The sequence below is a fragment of the Dromaius novaehollandiae genome, chromosome 5, assembly GCF_036370855.1.
Source record: "Dromaius novaehollandiae isolate bDroNov1 chromosome 5, bDroNov1.hap1, whole genome shotgun sequence".
NCBI lineage: Eukaryota > Metazoa > Chordata > Aves > Casuariiformes > Dromaiidae > Dromaius > Dromaius novaehollandiae.
In genome coordinates this window covers 65,835,310-65,852,939 of record NC_088102.1, presented here as the reverse complement: position 1 = coordinate 65,852,939, position 17,630 = coordinate 65,835,310, and the positions used below count along the sequence as shown (strand labels likewise).

Here is a 17,630-nt window from a genome sequence, read left to right as displayed (position 1 = left end):
ATTATGCAATTTGAATATAAAAAGTGTTACACTTCCACTTGCATTAGTTACAACTTTTAAAGCTTAGCATTTCTGTTGCCTCTGCAAGTCAAAATGACATCATCTATCAGGGTATGGACAATCTTCTTGAATGAGTCAAGGCAGCTAAACTGACAAGTGATAACTTGTATATGCATACTCCTATTTATATTAATCATTTTTCATTGGTTCATATTTGCAGAAGGACACAACGATATAATGATACTATCTGGTTGTGCGGTAAAAATTTTGCATTCATGTTACCACAAAGATGGTGGTTTAAGCTAGCACCTCTTTCTTCATATTTGCATAGAAATTTCAGCTCTAAGGATTTAAATTAGGAGGAAAATCTCATGCAGTTTAATGCAGCATCTCTCTCAGACATTGCTTGCTACCTTAATTTCACCTATGACTTATTTAAAACCCTTTCAATACTCTGTTGATGCATTTTTGGATGCTTTGCTACTATAACTGTACTATGTTAGGAGGAGCTAACTAATGAGACATGTTTTATTGAGTGTTTTAAGTTGTTTCTCTACTATGGGTCTTATCAAAAGATCTATATTTGGATTTAGTTCAACCCAACAAGGTTTACAAAGTAAAGAGAGTTCTCAGTATGACAGCAGAATAAGAGAGAGAAAAAAAATCAAAATGTTTGTCATAAAATAGCCATAGCCTGGTAGGAAGGACTTTCACCCGGCATGTGAGAGACTCACCTTTACGTCCTTGCTCTCCCTACTTTGAACCAGATGAACAGCCAAATGACTTGGCTGCAGTCAAACAACTGGGCTATTCACAACTCTGATAAAAAAATTGATAAAAATGTCATCCTAGAATGAAGAAAATTTCTTAGTATTTTCCAAATAAAATACTCATGAAAGTGCTGGTTCAAGCTACAAAAGCTTGAAAAACAAATCCAGAGGTAAAGGAAGTGCAGAATGTAAACCATGCAGCTCCGAAAATAAGTTCGATGCAGATCTCAGTGAAATCAATTGAAAAGATCGACATCCCGTGTACCTACAGCAGTTTAAGCAAATGTTTTTTCCCCTCTTTACCTTCACCCTCTTGAAGAGCTTTTTGATCACCTACAGCTTCAGGAACCAACTTAGCATAGGAGTGTTTCTCAGCGGAATCAAACTTCATAGTATCAAAGTATACAGATCCATTGGACACATATCTGAAAAGTTAAAAATAATTATGTGGTTAACTTTCTATCAACATTTAAATAAATTTTACCTCCCCAAAATCACTACCTTATTTAAGCTCTCTAGTGAGCCCACACAGAGTATGGTATTGCTCAGTATGGTAAAGGTGACTTAGGTTAGCCTAAGTTCTTATGCCTTACCATAAAGACTTCAGACAAACCATTAAAAGCCAGGATAAAATGCATCAAAGGGAGAACAATTAACATTATTTAATTAAAATGTGTCAGAACTATTGCAGAAATTTCTTCTCTTGGGATCATTAACCTGACATGTTACCTCTTAATATTTTGCAATAATATAACACGAATCATGTTTGTTTCACAGTCCATTTTGCCCTCCTTCATTTTGCTAACTTGTCCCACTACAGCCATGACAAAGAGTTATGTTTCAAGACCACCATGAACACTGATACCTCAAGGCAAACAATTTTGTACTGTCATTGTTTTAAGAAATATTTAAAAATGTAGGTTTTGAGCATGAACATGCAAGAGAAATGATGGCAGTTGAACCACAAGTTTTCTTTTTTCATAATGAAAATATTTCCACATGGAAAAATTGAGACTATTAAAAGAAAGAGCACTCAAAGTTTTCAGTCTGGATTATACCACGATACTTAGTTCTAGAAAATTACTTTGTTCTTCCGCAAATTTCAGATAATGACAGAAGAACAGTTCAAGTAGACTTTTTTTTAACCTTGTTCTTTACAAATGATTTCCAGCAATCCACTCAGACACACACTTTTGAAAACCCTTGCTGAAGGCCTTGAGTCAAATCCAGTTCAAGTCAATGAGACTTTGACTATTTGTTTTAAGAAATGAGGATTTCACTTTCTTTAATAAACTAACACCTCTATTTTTAATAGATCATAAGAAACACAGAGTACCATAAATTATCATCAAGATAAAAGTTACAAGTCTTGTGCAAAGGAACCTGAAGTTTCTTTACTCAAAGAGATATTACTTCTGAAAGAGACTATATTGCATTTAAAAACAGAGAAGACAGTTCACAGTAACTTTTAACAGTCATTTAGGCTCTGATATAGTATAAACATTAGACAAAAGCATTCATTAGGGAACTTACCCATAACCATTATCCACAATCCTTTTAACAAATTCCACAATTTCTGGAACATACTCACTAACCCGTGTTAAAACATCAGGAGGTAAAACCTACAAATTAAAAAAACTGCATTTTATATTTTATTTTATATATATATATATATGTATACACACAGAAACATATAAAGCTTATAAGTGACTTGCTCAAAAGCAAGTGACAGTGTAATCTAAGAGTCCTACTTCAAGCTTCCTGCTCCGAAACTTAATGTACTATGTTCATTTTTTATTATCCTCTAAGGCCACATTACCAACAAACTACTGCAGGAGATATCAGCTATTTCATTTACTGCGCTTCTGGCAGAACAGGCAATATGTCTGTCCCTGATTTGGAGGCAACTGAATAAAACTTTGCTGATCTGAACTACTGCATAGTCACCTATAACAACCAAGGACAAGTTTGTTTGTTGTCATCAACACACAATTTCTTCACTGCTCGAGAGCAATAAGCAGTCGATCTAAATGCTGAAGTTGGCAGAGCTCTCTGTTGAGTAGCTATTAGCCTCCATCTCAAATTTCTGGATCAGTTTAGAATTACAGGCCCATTTTACACCAAGGGGAAGGGATGGGCACAGATGTGAAGCTTGATCTCTACTTATCTGGTACTGATAACATGCACAGTGGTTTTGCAATTGTCGTGATGGAAACAGAACAGGTCCTAATCCTAATTTAACAACTACCTATTCACATTACAGATTAAAGGAAATACTTTATCAATAAGGTTGAAATTTGAGGATTTTAAAACCTATTAAGGGGCTAATTTGTATTCTGCGCATTATGAGGTGTGGCATATACACTTTTAAAACAGAAAACAGTTTGTATACTTACATTGAGAGCTTCCATGTCTTTATGAAATTCTGTTTCCCAGAATTTGGGGAGCTTAGAGAATATGGAATTGTCAGTCACCTGACTGCCAAATTTTGTGTCTAACCACTCAGAGAGCAAATCTTTTGCTTGTTCCAACAGTATCTGTAAAAAAAAAAAAAAAAAAAAATTATATACACCTGACCAAAGACTTGCCCTGTTCAAACCCTGCAGAAAGACTTTATCCAGAACAGAGAGGTTTGCCTAAGGAAAAAGACACCTGGCTATTAATATAGAGTATTGCTTGCTTCTATCATACTTTGTTATCATATTGCCTTTCATAAATTTGTAGGAAACAGAAGATAAAAAAATAATTGATAGCTGTCTTCATATCAATCATTTGAATATGCATGTGGCATTTACACCGTAAAGATTAGATGGGATCTGCAGTTATATCACATCATCCATTCCCCTCATTACTCGTAGGTAACCCTAACAGAAACCCTGTTTTGCATGCTGCCAAAGAGTGTTTGAAAGAACTTCAACCTCAGCAAGGATACGCTTCTCAGTCATGTATTAAAAGATGTCATCCTCTTACAACAAGAGATCACCCATAAGGTGCAATTGCTTAGATTTTAGTTGTTTTTAAAATATTTTTAGGTCAGTATACACATATTTAAAGACACCTGATACTTCAGTAACTGGAATTATTTTAAGATAATTTAGACAGAGAGACTTCTCAAGAAGGGAGCACATACCTTATGCCTCCTACAGTAATTAAAACAAATAATCTGAAAGCAAGAAAAGACGAATGTGGAAACCAGTTACTGAAAGACTGTAATTATACTGCCTGAGCTGGTTACTGGGGCAGTACCAAAGCCCAGTAAAGTCAACAGGATTATTGCCACTAATTGTAATGGTCTTTGGATCAAACTGAGCATAGGATTTCTTTTGTTTGTTTGTTTGTTTTCATGATGAGAAACTTTTCTACTCTGATCAGAGTCACAACACTTGAGTAGAAAACTGCCACAAGTCCTGAAACTTTGTGTATGCATGCACAACAACTTATGGTATGAATTCCTACTGAAACTAATTCCATCAAGCCAAAAAGCCAAAGGGAAAGTCTAAATCTATGCAAGAAAAAATCCCTGCTGGAAAGTTAAAAATACCTGAGTAATTATGACAATTGGGGGGGGGAGGAGGGGGAATTGATAAAAACAGCATCCTAAACTATTTAGCTGAACTCAGGGATAGAATTTACTGTATTGCCTGACAAGGACTGGAAGATCCTCAGGCCCACCATTCCTCTTTTTATCAAATAAAAATTTGCAAAATATGTTTCAGAGAATAAGTAAAATATTTAAAAAACCCTCTAACTATTATAAGCTAAATATCCTTTTAAAACAAGCTCAGGCTGACCTCGTGATATCTGTTGATCTCTTCTGTGGGGAGTTTCTCATGCACAGCTTCTTCTAGAGGGTCAAAAGCAGACTTCACTGCACTCTGAATTCTTTCCAACATCTGCTTTTTATCTGGGTCTGTTGTCTCATTTAATTTAACCGAAAAGATCTACAATAAAAAGATTTATTTAAAAAAGCATCTAGTACTACAATAGGGCTATATTCCACATACAATATATATCTTAGCCATATAGTACCTTGCTTGTGATGGATAATACATTATTAAACCACTGATATCAAACTACTGAGACTAAAACATACTCATCAAACAAAGGTGAATGAATACATTCACTAGTCCAAAAAATGTATTTCACATTTGAATTAAGCTTTATATCACTGCATTTGTTCTTTTTCAGAAAGTTTTTAAATATTACAAAATCGTAATTACTGCTATTCAGTAATTTTCTATGCAGTCAATCACCCTAATTACAGAGTTGGTTATCCCAGATCTGAAATGGAGAAGCATGAATGTGAAACACAGATTAAATCCTATGCTTAAAGAGCATGTCAAGCAATGACAGATTTGGGCAAAAATTCCAGGCATCCTATTCCCAGGCCTGTATTCAGTTCATTAAGACCAATGATCTCTTTGTGACCTGCAGTTCTAAAATGACCAGAGAACCACCTTCCCTGACCTTTAACCCAACATACACAATTTATTAAATCACAAAGTTTTGCAGACTTTTGTTCTTTCTAAGTCTGTCAATGATACAGAAGGATAATTTTTACAAGGGTTCAGAGTTTAAAAGACTGCAGACATACTACCATTTAAAAACTGTTCTGAAGAGTTACTTTGAGTTTGAATTCTAACAAACATCCAAGTGCTTTTCGACCTGTTTTCCCAATCCTACAACAAAATATACATGCACATGCCAAACAGCTCTATGGACATAAAAACCAGACATTATTTTTGCACAGATACATCTTGTCAACTGTGTTGAAAGACTTCAGCCCATACTTCTAAAACAATGGATCCAAGTGACCTGCCATTCCAGTAACAGTTTAATATGTTTCAATTTGTGTGGTACCAGTTCAGTATAATTGAAACAAATAGAAAGTTTAAACAAGTGAGTAACAACAGCAAACTTGGAAACATTTTTTAGATGCCTTGCTACATTACTGAATAAGAAACTTAAGATACTAGAAGGGATTAAACACTGAGCCCACCTCTGAGGCAGTTTTAACATCTTCAAGTAGTTGAGCTGGTGTCGCTTTGTTCTCCCTATACTGTTCGAAAAGGTAGTTTTGTCTTGCTCTCTTGATGATCTAACAAGGCGGAAACATGGCAATATTTTTGTGAAGTGACATATATTTATAGAATATACAAATAAAATCTATTACATGCAAATGACTTTTCAAAATCCCTACAAATTTAACAAGCTACAAGAATTACAGGCAGCAATATGAATTAAACACACCATATGGAGGCATTTAGGTACTTCAGCAGAGTTAATTAAGTACCTCAAGAACAGAGAATGAAAAAGTCCATCAGAACAAGTTATCTTTTTAAAATGGTTAGTCTCTATTATTTGGAACAGCATTCATTTATACACAAGAAAACAGATTCTGCTAGCATAGGAATGCTAAAGAAGAGAGAAAAATCAATGACTTTTTATAAGACATATATGTCCAAGTTAGTCAGTACACTATTTATCTTGGCTCATGAAATGGCAATTGCACTATTTACATAGAGCTCCCTTGCTCCCATGCTCAAACTACATTATTTCAGATGGCAATTTTAAGAGACCTTACCTTATCATCAATATCTGTAATATTCATACAATAGAAAACATCAAATTTAAAATAATCCCTGAAGATTCTTCTCAGGATATCAAATGAGATATATGACCTAAAAATACAAAAATATGTAGGGGAGTTTTTAGTGAACACTTCAAACACATTTCTATCCTAAGCGTAAACTACTTCAATTTGGTGCCAATAAATTTACAGCAGTTTTAACCTTCTCTCATCTACTAGTAAGTTTTTATTACACAATGACATAATACAAGTTATAATATGCTTTTTCTAGCCTTGACTCCTGAGTGTTGAGTATAACAAGATTGTTCTCCAGTAATACATTTGTCTAAATAAAGTACATTTTCCTATTTAATCTTTTGCTTACTATAGAAACTGTTACTACTTACATCAAAATCAGGAACTACAGTACCTGGCATGTCCCATGTGAGAAGCATCATATACTGTCGGACCACAGCAATACCACATGACCTTTTTTCCATTCTGAGGCTGAAATATTTCCTTAATTGAAAGGGAAGGTATAGTGAGCAGAAGAAACTGAAGACATATGGTCTCAGTCCAGTAACATCACAAATGAAAGATCAGAACATGAAAAAGACTCTGAATTTGATTTATAAAAAAGGTAATTGCTATTCCACTCTCAGTTTCACTATAAGAAAAGACTACCACTACCTTTACCACGTGAGAGAGAGAAGAGAATGTGGCTGCTTATGTTATCTGCACTCTATCAAACAAGGTACCAAATTATAAAGATTTGGATCAGGTAGGTCACTCTTCAACCTGTGCATACAGAGGGGAAGATGAGGGGTTTTTTACATTGAAAGAAGTTATACGCTTCATGCATATTTGGATACTACATCCCATATAACATTAGTACTTTTCATTTTCCTCTTTTCCCTGAAGGACTCCCCAAAAAGACTACATGAAGTTTTACCAGTATTACATTAATATAACCGGCAAGACTTTCTTGCATGGACAAGATCTAAAGAAAGAATTTCTGATTTTATTTTATTCTGATTTTATTACAGTTGAATTATTGGCTATTTTGGATGACAGTAACTTGCATGTGCGTATTACATATTTTTATGCAATATACACATACATGTGCACACACACACTTGTGCATATTGTAACACTTGCCTCTGCAAACATACTTGAAATAGTACCTTTCGCACTTGCTTGTTAACAGTCTACAAAATACAACCCAGAAACCTTTCTACTCATACAAAAGACACTTAAGAAACAAACATTTAGATGGCTTTTCTATTTGTGTTTTTGTGCAAAACTCCACTTTTCTTTCATTCAGTCACCTTATTGCGAGTCAGGCTGTTATAGAGGCAGAGTCTAGAATGTTTTGTCCCTTCAGGGGGAGACCAGTGAGGCTGCATACGCTTGCCTTTACCTAAGGAAAAAAATAATTTAGAGAGAACCGAAAACACATTTTACAAACAGATTTGCAGTATAAAATTTTCTACCTATCACATCGTTATTTCAAAATAAAAAATATATAATTAGACAAAACAGCTCCTGTCCTAGAAACCAAACTAATTTTGTTAGAGCTTCTTTCAAAGCCACTAAAAGCAAAGTAAATGATTGCAGTCTAGTTTATTTTCTACTGTCTTGTCACTCCTATTAACCTTTGATTCAAATAACAGGAAGGAAGAGGTTATAAAAGTGAGAACATGCAATTCAGTATGTGTTAAAAAGAGCAATTCAGTACGCATTAACAAGAGCTTTGAAATTTAATGAATTACTAATAAAATATTATGTCAGTCCTGGGTTTTCTGCAATGCCACTGATTTTACCATGACTGCATATTATAGATCTCATACAGAATTCACAAAAAATCTCCAGAGACCAGACTTGGCCTCTAGAGCCAATATTGACAGAATATGTGTACTTAGGTTGAGAGGGAGGGCAGACCAAAAGGTTCAGAAAGAACCTCAGCTTTTTATCATACATTCTTGCTGTGTACACAAAGCATTTTTGAACACACTCATTTACCACAAACATGCTCCAGTTCAGCAAAAGGCTAAATTTTGCCATTACAGAGAGCGGATGAAGCCCAGGGTAACATTAGTGACAACATTCAAAGGAGCTGGAAAGAAGCATCATTACTATACTTGGGGAATTTCAACATTTTGAAATCTGCCTTTGACGTAAATAGGAATAAAAAAGCTTTGCTAATTCCTGAAACACTGAAGTTGTATGTTGCTGAACCGTAACAGAAATTTTTAAATAATGTTACATATATACAAACTGTATAACATAAGTTTCAAAGCAAAATGAAACAGTGTTGTCAAAACAGAAAGTTTATACTTCATCACAACATTTCAACATTCTCTTTTCAAAATTCTCATTCTGTTTTCAGTACTTTTCTTCCAGAATGTCACTGCAGTAATTGTGTTCAGGAAGAGTTTTAGTTCAACAAATCAATGTTTATTGAACAAAAACGTCTTTTTTTTTTTTTTTTTTTAATGGCAACTTACCAAGCAATCTATCAAACAGTCTTGTTTTAAATACCTGGACAGTTCAAGCCAAAGCACCATACTTCAAAACACTGAAGATTCATTCAATGTGGAACATGCTATATTTCCTATTTGGGTGTGGGTTAGACCCACCTTATCTTCTTACTTTTGGAAAGGTGGCATGTCCCTGCAAACTGCAGCTTTTAGCTCTTCTGCTCTGCTGCATGCACTGGGTGGGAGAGGGCAGTCTTATTCTTGCATCCTTTTTTTTTTCTTCAATTTTTAAGAAACAATATGGTTGTTAAATTGATGCTTTTCCATAGAAAAGTATGAGTACATCCTCTCAGAGTTGCAGTTTGCTATGCACTGGCCTGCTTACAAACGTAATGATGTTAAACTAATTATCACATTAACTTGGAATGAAAACAAAACAGGAAATTCAGAAATGCAATAAGGTTTCCAGGCTAACATATACAGTGCCCTCTTTAAGAATTCTCATGGTATGCATTTTAAATGCAATTAAAATATCATACAAACTGTTTGTTTTGACAACAAAATTGCCTTTGCTCATCCTGTGTTTCAGGATGTTCTTCATTAACTCCATTTCCCTGATATCATCATATGAACATTTTGACTGAAAAAAAAAAACCAAAACACAGCTAATGTAAATTGTATTTAAAAAAAAAAAATCATCTCTTTGTGGCCTTCCTTTTCTTCAATAACTGCCTAAACTAGAAAAAAAGGATACTAACTCCATGCTGTGGATCCACAGAAATTTGTATTTATTTGAAACATTTTATTGTCTGTACCCGAACATTACACTTCAAGTGCAAGAGCAGTCTATCCATAATGCAGATCATAGCAAGGCATGGATTTGTTTACTATTTGATTTACAAAGATTACACTGGCGTGCTTATTTGTGGCTCAAGTTTCCCTCAGAGAAAAAAGCCTATGTGGGTTAGCATAATAGAACATAAATCTGTAAAGCTTTCTTTACTTACAACGACACTAAACATAAGAAAAACTCAGATACTGCATCTTGAAGTTCTCAGCTCCAGAGTTAGGTGTCACGTTCTGCCTACTACGTGAACACCAAGGAGGTAAAAGGTGTCTCTTCAAGTACATCTCTGTTAGCAACAGTCTCTCCCTGGCTGAACTGAAGTCCATTTGCCCTAATCCACCTCTGGAGCTCTCTGATGCACCCAGAAACCCACTGATATAATAGTATCCAAATTCTATGAAATGTGGCCAATCGATGTGTCATTTGCGTACTGAACACTGCAGAACACCCATTCAGGACTTCTGGGACACATGCATAGGTGGTAAAGATAGTGAGATGTGAGCCTTCAGAAAGAGACTTATCATCAAAGATTTAACGGGCAAGAGGACAGAAACCTTTTCTTTTATTGCTTCACCCTGATCCAGGGAATTCTGGAGGTGAATTGGAGTTAGTGGCATTAAATCTACTATCAGAGCCAGCAGCGCAGCTGAGATTTCTTCACTACCGAAAGGAAATCAATAACCAGTGCAAACCCATGCAGGTGCACACACACACAAAATCTACTTGCAGCGGTCTGATTTTAACTGCTAGTCTGCTACGAACTGAAAACATATATGATGACAGGTTGTAAGAAGACAGCATTGGAGTAACATTAGATTATTATTTAATCTTCAGCAAAAATGACAGAACAGACATTATGCAGTCATTTATAGATACTGCAAGTGCTATACAACAGCTCTGTGTTATTAATAGTAATTATATCATGACTCCCTGAGTAAGGATCTCACTGTAAAGCAATTAAATTAGGCTAGCTCATTGGAAAACATCTCAGGAGAGTGATGCAGGTCCCAAAAATGCTAGCACCCGTGCTTACACAATGACCTAGATTAACCGGTTAGTATTTCCTCAAAACATCAGCAATCCTTAAATCACCAGGGTTAAAAGAACCCCAAACATTCTTTTCAAAATTCACCTCATGTTAATAACAATCTTCAGAGCCAGCATTCAGTTTACCACTAATTTGTATACCGTACAAGAATTATTTAGGTACCCTTGCAAGGAAAAAAAATGTGGACTGAGCAAATTCCAATATTTTATTTTCTATAATATTGTATTAATTAAATCAAAAAATAAACATTCTTTCACTATTCAGTGGCTAGCTTTTTAAAGAAGATATAAATAGCAAATTCTGTACATTGAGGAATTTTCCAATCAAGGGAATGCAGAAACAGAGCTTGAAAATTCAAATAGCTCAGGATCCATCAATTACAGTGCAACTGTACGCAAGTAGAACTTCATGACCTTGAATACAAGCTGATACGGTAAAATTTAAAGTGTGCAACAATATCTAAAGAATGGAAAGGAACTTTTAGGAGTTCTTAGCAATAAAAATCAATGCAATGTAGGCTAGATTGTAACCTGCCCACCAATTCCATATTACTCACTTGTTTGAAGTTTACAAGGCTCATTTTTTTCACTGCTGCCATCATAGATTGCTTCTATGTGTCTGTACCACCGGACAACATGGAAATACTGGTCCACAGGTGGCCCCGAAAACTTTCTGAATACCTCCACATCTGCATGTGAAAATGTGAACCCCTGGATATAACTACGAGTGCTCAGGTACTCATTCAAAGCCTTCACCCTGGCTTCCTCTTCACTAATGCTCAGAATAAAACTGTAGCTGGAAGCTGTAAAGACAGAGGCACAGGACATTTGGTCAGAATTAAAATAGAAAGGAGATTCCATGACCAAAATATATCCTTGTACTATTTAATACAAGATACTGAATAACTATACATTTTCTATAAATGGGATTAGGCTCCTCCTGTGATAAGTTTTTTGGAGGTAGTCTTTATAAAAGATAATAAGGCCACAAGCACACGTCCTTTTCATGAAGAAATATTTTCTACTTGAAATTGGAGGAAATTCTCCAAGCACAGCAAGCTTCATCAGTCTCCTCTCTACTCCACCCTGCTGAAACACTGATCCTGCACAGATTTAAACATGTGATTAATTTTATACACTGCAGATAGGCTGTGAATATTTCTATTGAAGTTGAGTATACCCTTAAGTCTTTACAGGACAGGTGCCAGTATGCAAGCTCCCAACATGATGTTCAGTTACTCCTACTTGCTCCAACAACTCAAAATTCTTGAACTGTTGCTGCATATTCCCACATTTCTCCTATACCATCTTCTCTCCCCAGACATATGAAAAATATTTATTATGGGTAAGAGCTACACAGATAATACAGAAAGGATCATGCTCCTCCCTCACAATTTTTTTAAATCCATGATTGGTTTGGTAAATATGCAAAGTAGACTTAATTATCTCTTACTTTACGAATGCAGGAACACGTTCCTATGGAGAGAGGTGATGGATCGTTCCATGACTACTTAGTAGGGCTGCTCACGGCAATGGCAAGCCCCATACAAGTCAGTGTGTGTGAAGCACTGTGGAAATTACAGCATCTTCGCTACAACTGACATTAGTACACCTAACATGGGTATTTTCCTACAGTGATTCAACATTTCATGTTCAAAGTGATGGATAAACATTAAGCCAACATCCTGCTTAGGTAGTTGGCCAAGAAGATAATTTCAGATGTAGTCAAGGTCATAGAGCAATAAAGTGAGGGAGGCAGTATTAGAACACATGTCCCTACTCCCAAAACCCATAAAAGGCCACTGTCACAAGTGCTGATTTTTTAAATAGTACAAAGATCTTTTTCCTCATGAGCAGTTCCCAAAGCACTGAAGGTACTCACAGACCAATGCTTTTGGAAAGGGATGGGGGATGAATGATGGTTATGGTACAGAGAGGATGTGAGGAACTGCAGAATTAAAAAGTTTTTCCTAATGCATGCAAATATCATCAGTTAAGAAAGGTTTGAAGAACAGCCTCTTTCCTAGATATGGAAATTACATATTAAAACATTCTATTAAAATTTAAACGGCTGCTCTTCTGGTGTGTATAAGCTAAGAACAATTCCCTACATCACTTTTACTAAATATAAAATGGAAAGAATAACAGACTAGTCTGTTACATCACTCAGTAGCCATAACACTACATGTACAACCTACTGGCATCAGGGCACGACAACGTGAACTCAAGATGATATGTGGCAGCTAGATCAAGTATGTTTGTGTTTGACTCTTTTGAGCATAAATAAAATGTAGTGGCACATCACTTTAGAGTCCAGCAGAACTAATAAAAAAGACTGGTGATAGAAAAAACTCAAAGGCCACAACAGATACTTAAACTTCACACTCAAATGCAAAGTCACATTTAGGTAAGGTGTCAAAATCCTTCTCAAGGGTTACCCATGCTGTTGTCCATTGTGAATAAGAAACAACAAGTAAATAATGGACCATAACTAGACATTATGGGCTTGTCTTACACAGTTGTATAGGAGTCAGCTTTGGCCCACATAGTTAATTTTACTATAAACATTTCAGATTCCTAAATATTCACTGATGTTTATCACCATAGACAGAATTCCACATGTTTATACACATGAAATAGTTTGAAATAGTTATGTTCATTAATTACGGAGGCTTAAGTCATAAATCTTCTCATGTTAATTTTGCATAAATGAATCATATGAGAGAAAAGGGCAAAAAGAAATGAAATACAGGAATAAACTGTGTAGAAATGAACCTATATCTCAAAGAAAAGATCTCTCAAGATCTATTGCAAGGAAAGCAACACACCATTTGCAAAGTATTATTAGGGTTATTATGACCATTATTCATACATCAGGCTACTAATGGGAAACAACTCAGTAAATCTGAAGCAGTAAAGTGCCTTCCAACCACATCTGTAAACCAATCTAAAAGGGAAGTTGTACAAACGTACATATAAATACAACAAAGATGACCGAACTTGCACATGCTAATTTTGGTGAGGAGAGATGGCAAATACTGCCTGTGAATGCCTGTACCACTTCAGCACTGATACGCAGATCAGCTAAGAAATTACTTCTAACAACTCTGGCATACACTTTAACATTTGAAATTATAAAGTTTGACATTATGTCTAGTTGTAAGAGAAGCAGACTTAAAAATGTAATACATCAAAGAAACCAGATAGCCCAGGGGACGTCAGAGGAATGTCTTATTTTGAGACTGATTCAAATTCAGCCCAAAGTCGAAGTCCAAGACAACACATAGTAGTAAATAACTGCAGTACAGCATGAACACACCTGAGCTAGCTGTCGACAAGGTTTCTCAAGGAACAGCAGCAGCTGAGCCACAGCAGCTGCAAGCTGCCAGCAGACTACTGTGCAAATATGAGTTTCTCACGTTGGTCTCACAGTCTGTACTGAGCTCCAAACTTCCTTTTCTAGATTGATGGCTACTGTGAAAACCACAACAGCTAGCTTAAAGCTAGCACAGGTGTATTTGGCACTATACTGCAGTCAGATTCAGACACACAAGCAAGTTTGCTATGTTCGAAAGAGGGCTCAGTGATCAGTGCAAATCTGAAACTCCTCTGAGCATCCTATGTCAATACACATAGGACTAATCATTCCTCCTTTTGGCTTTCTTGTGGGTAGCTCCAAACCGGATCAAAGTAACAAAACAAAATTATTCTCCTGGACCACAGCGTGCTCTCCTGGGAAGAAAGAAGGAATAGGACAACGTTGTCTTTTAGAAGTCAGTATATCACAGGGAGAAGGTACCATTTCTTATTAAGCGAGAGAAATCATTCAGAACTCTCTTCATATAAAAGTCTGTTCCAATTTCACTTACACCACTTCAAGAGTAGCCAATCTAGGGAAGCTTGTTTTCCTGTGATTTATATCCTGCACCCTCAATTCCTTCCCCTCAGTGTCTCTACTTGCAAGTACAATACCCTTAATTCACCACACACCCCCACTGAAACATGTTTCCTCTTCCTTCCCAAGTGCTCAATGCCCTTCTCCCCACACCCTCCAATAACCCTCTCCCACACTTCCAACCCACCTTAGCTTGGCCCACCAACACCACAGGAGACCGTCTGCATGGTGAGTGGCTTGGAGTTTTCTCATTACCTACACCAGCATGTACTGACCAGGCGGCTGCCTGCTGCCTTTCAACATAGTAGGTAGGGGCTGAATTTTCCCTGCCTTTTCCTCGATCAGGCCGCTGGAAAGGTCTCTTGTCTCACTCTACTAGCTCCTGATCTTAGAGAACTTGCGAAAGTTTAATAATATTAAGGGCTCTGCTCCACAGTCAAACTTAATTAATATCAGTCAGTGGATTCAAAAGCTATTGAGGGAGAAGGGCCAGTGGTCACACACAGTACTGAGTTTCCCAACCCCTACTGTTTTGGGAAGCCAGGCTAAGAAACAGCCCTTCTCTCTGATCATAATTTTTTTCCTCCCAAGACGATTACAGTTGCTACTACTCAATACTCTTAGGAAACATCTTCTTGACAACAGAAAAGCAGGAACATTACAGAGCTGTTGCATAACGCTGAATGTTAACTCATGCGAATGGAATGATCCATAAGTATCAAATCATATCACTCAATAACAATTCCTTTCAGAAAAAAAGCACTGACCGTGAGTATTAGAGAGGCAACAAAATAAACTCAAAAAAACCCCAAAGAATGGATATTAATAATGTAACAATGGTGACATTTTCCCTGTATTAAAAGTTGTTTCCAAAAACTCCACTGTAAACATTAACACTGTTCTTGTACAGTAATTACAGGTGTATGATTTCTTTAGGCACTGTAATTGTAACACGTTCTTCTTTCCATACACGGAGTGTTTTGGTGACTACTAAATGGCACCATGAACTCATCTGGAAAACCGCAGCAACACACAAACTCCAAGGTGTAAGACTGTTTCTACATCTTATTTGTACAGAAAATAGCTTTTAAAGTTTAACTATGATGTGCAACCCACATAATACCAAATTCTATGGAAATCTTGCACTTTTATAAACTTGAAACCTACAACAAAAGCACGTTCTTCCAAAGATCCAGTAAGCTAGCCTCCAAAAAAGCAGGGAGTTACTTCGCTTCAGGGAAAAATTAGGTTTCTCGAGGTTCCCTGAACCTGCTAACCTTGTCACTCCTAAGTCGGTTTAAATGTTCCTGGATTTCTGCAGAGGTATTCTTTGAGAAAAAAATCTTAGGCCATTCTAAATATTTTAAGATTTCATTTCTCTTCCAACTTGGCTTTCACAGATTAAAAACAGCTCATAAAAAAGATAAGTGTAACATGTTTCATTACTGACACTGCTTCAGATTGCCCATTTATCATTCCTGCAAGCCACTCCAGTGTGTTTACAGAAAAGCTATCTGTTCAGCTTAGCTGAATTGTCCTTTTCCATAACAATTTCAGAAACAAAAACAGAAAGAAAATGAACAAATGCAGCTACCCAAGGTATAAGAACACAGCATACTGTGAGAGCGAGAAGCGAAAAATAAAAAAGGACTTTTCAAGACACACACTGGGCTCAAGAACCTTTTAGCAGAACAGGGATGTTTAAGATGGGAGCATCCCACCAAGGAGGAGCTACTTAGTCCTGTCCACTTTAGATCTGTGAGTTTCACTTTCGCTTTTCGTAAGCTGAAACAAAACGTGACAATTACAATCTAAGTAAAACACAAACACTATTTGCCCACTAATAAATGTAACTGACCTGATACTTGCGGGGGAGAGGGGGGAAGAGGGGAGATTATTAACTAATTTGCTGAAAATACATCTGGAAAAGCCAGTCCACTGACAAGGTAAGTATTTCTGGACGCGGTCACATAGGAATGTTATCTGTGAGGGGCAGAAACGAAGGCAGCTGCCAGGCGGTAAGGAAAAAGGGACAAACCTTGAAGTCCGAAGACCCTTAAGTGGCCTGACAGAGTTTCCTTACACACCACGCCGGCGCCGCACCCTCGCGTGACTCGTATTCCGAGTTCCCGTCTGTCACAGCAGGGCCAAAACTTACAGGGCTGCCCCGGCGCTCCTTCCGCGGGCAAGCGCACCGCGCGGCCCGGCACTGACCCGGCCACCGCGCAGCCCGCGGAAGCCAAAGTTCAGGCCCGCGGCGGCGGCAGAGCCGAAGGGCACCGGGCAGCGCGAGCGGCCGCGGCCTGACATCACGCCACGTCACGCCGAGCAGCAGCTGCCCCGAGCGTCGGGGAGCCCCGGCGGCCGCGGCGCCCCCGGCCCCGAGCGGGGCAGAACCGCCCCGCAGGCCGCGGAGCCGCCCCCGGGCCCGCGGCGCCCCACGCGTGCCGGCAAACACGGGCGTCCCCGCGCGGCGCCCCCGCGCGACATGGCGGCCCGCGACCCCCCGACGGGCCGCTGCCCCCCGCCCTCCGCGGCGGCGTGATGTCACGGCGCCCACTGACGGCGTGACATCACGCCGCCGAGCACCTGCCGCGCCGTGACGCGGGGCCCGCGCGCCGTGACAGCGCCGCCGGCCGTCCCCGCCGCGCCCGGCCGGGCCGCCGGCGGCCCCCGACCTACCCTGCTCGGCGCCGGGCGCTGCCATCCCGCTCCTCCTCCTGCTCCCGCCGCCCGCGAGCTGATGCAACAGCGTGCCCGGAAGCGGCGCCCCGCCCCTCCCGACGCTACTTCCGACCAGCGGGGCGTCACCACGGCAACGGGGGGGCACCGCCGCGCTCCCGGCGCGAGACGCGGCCCGCGGGGCGGAGCCGCGCCGCTGATTGGCCGCCGCTCCGCCTTCCCCGCCCACGCCGCGTTCCCGCCAAGCGGCCGGGCGGCCGTTGGGCGGCGGCCGTTAGGCGACCGCGCGCTGAGGCGTCGCGCGCGGGCTCCCCTCAGGGGAGCGGCGCCCCGCGGCCGC

At 38.8% G+C, this 17,630-nt stretch overlaps 1 protein-coding gene across 2 annotated transcripts in view; it reads right to left on the bottom strand.

Annotated features, from left to right (window-relative positions):
* CARS1 (cysteinyl-tRNA synthetase 1) overlaps positions 1–17,428 on the bottom strand; it is a 42,977-nt gene extending 25,549 nt beyond the window's left edge. Inside the window, exons 1-10 of one of the 2 annotated variants that reach the window (XM_064513126.1) lie at positions 17,291–17,428; positions 11,271–11,516; positions 7,668–7,759; positions 6,770–6,858; positions 6,355–6,451; positions 5,770–5,868; positions 4,562–4,711; positions 3,167–3,307; positions 2,304–2,392; positions 1,074–1,195 (exon numbers count right to left, since the gene is read on the bottom strand). In XM_064513126.1, the coding sequence (XP_064369196.1) occupies positions 1,074–1,195; positions 2,304–2,392; positions 3,167–3,307; positions 4,562–4,711; positions 5,770–5,868; positions 6,355–6,451; positions 6,770–6,858; positions 7,668–7,759; positions 11,271–11,516; positions 17,291–17,315 (1,150 nt within the window). In that variant the 5' untranslated portion in view covers positions 17,316–17,428. The remainder of the gene's footprint in view (positions 1–1,073; positions 1,196–2,303; positions 2,393–3,166; positions 3,308–4,561; positions 4,712–5,769; positions 5,869–6,354; positions 6,452–6,769; positions 6,859–7,667; positions 7,760–11,270; positions 11,517–17,290) is intronic. The other variant, XM_064513127.1, reaches the window with a different exon arrangement.
* Positions 17,429–17,630: the final 202 nt, after the last annotated feature.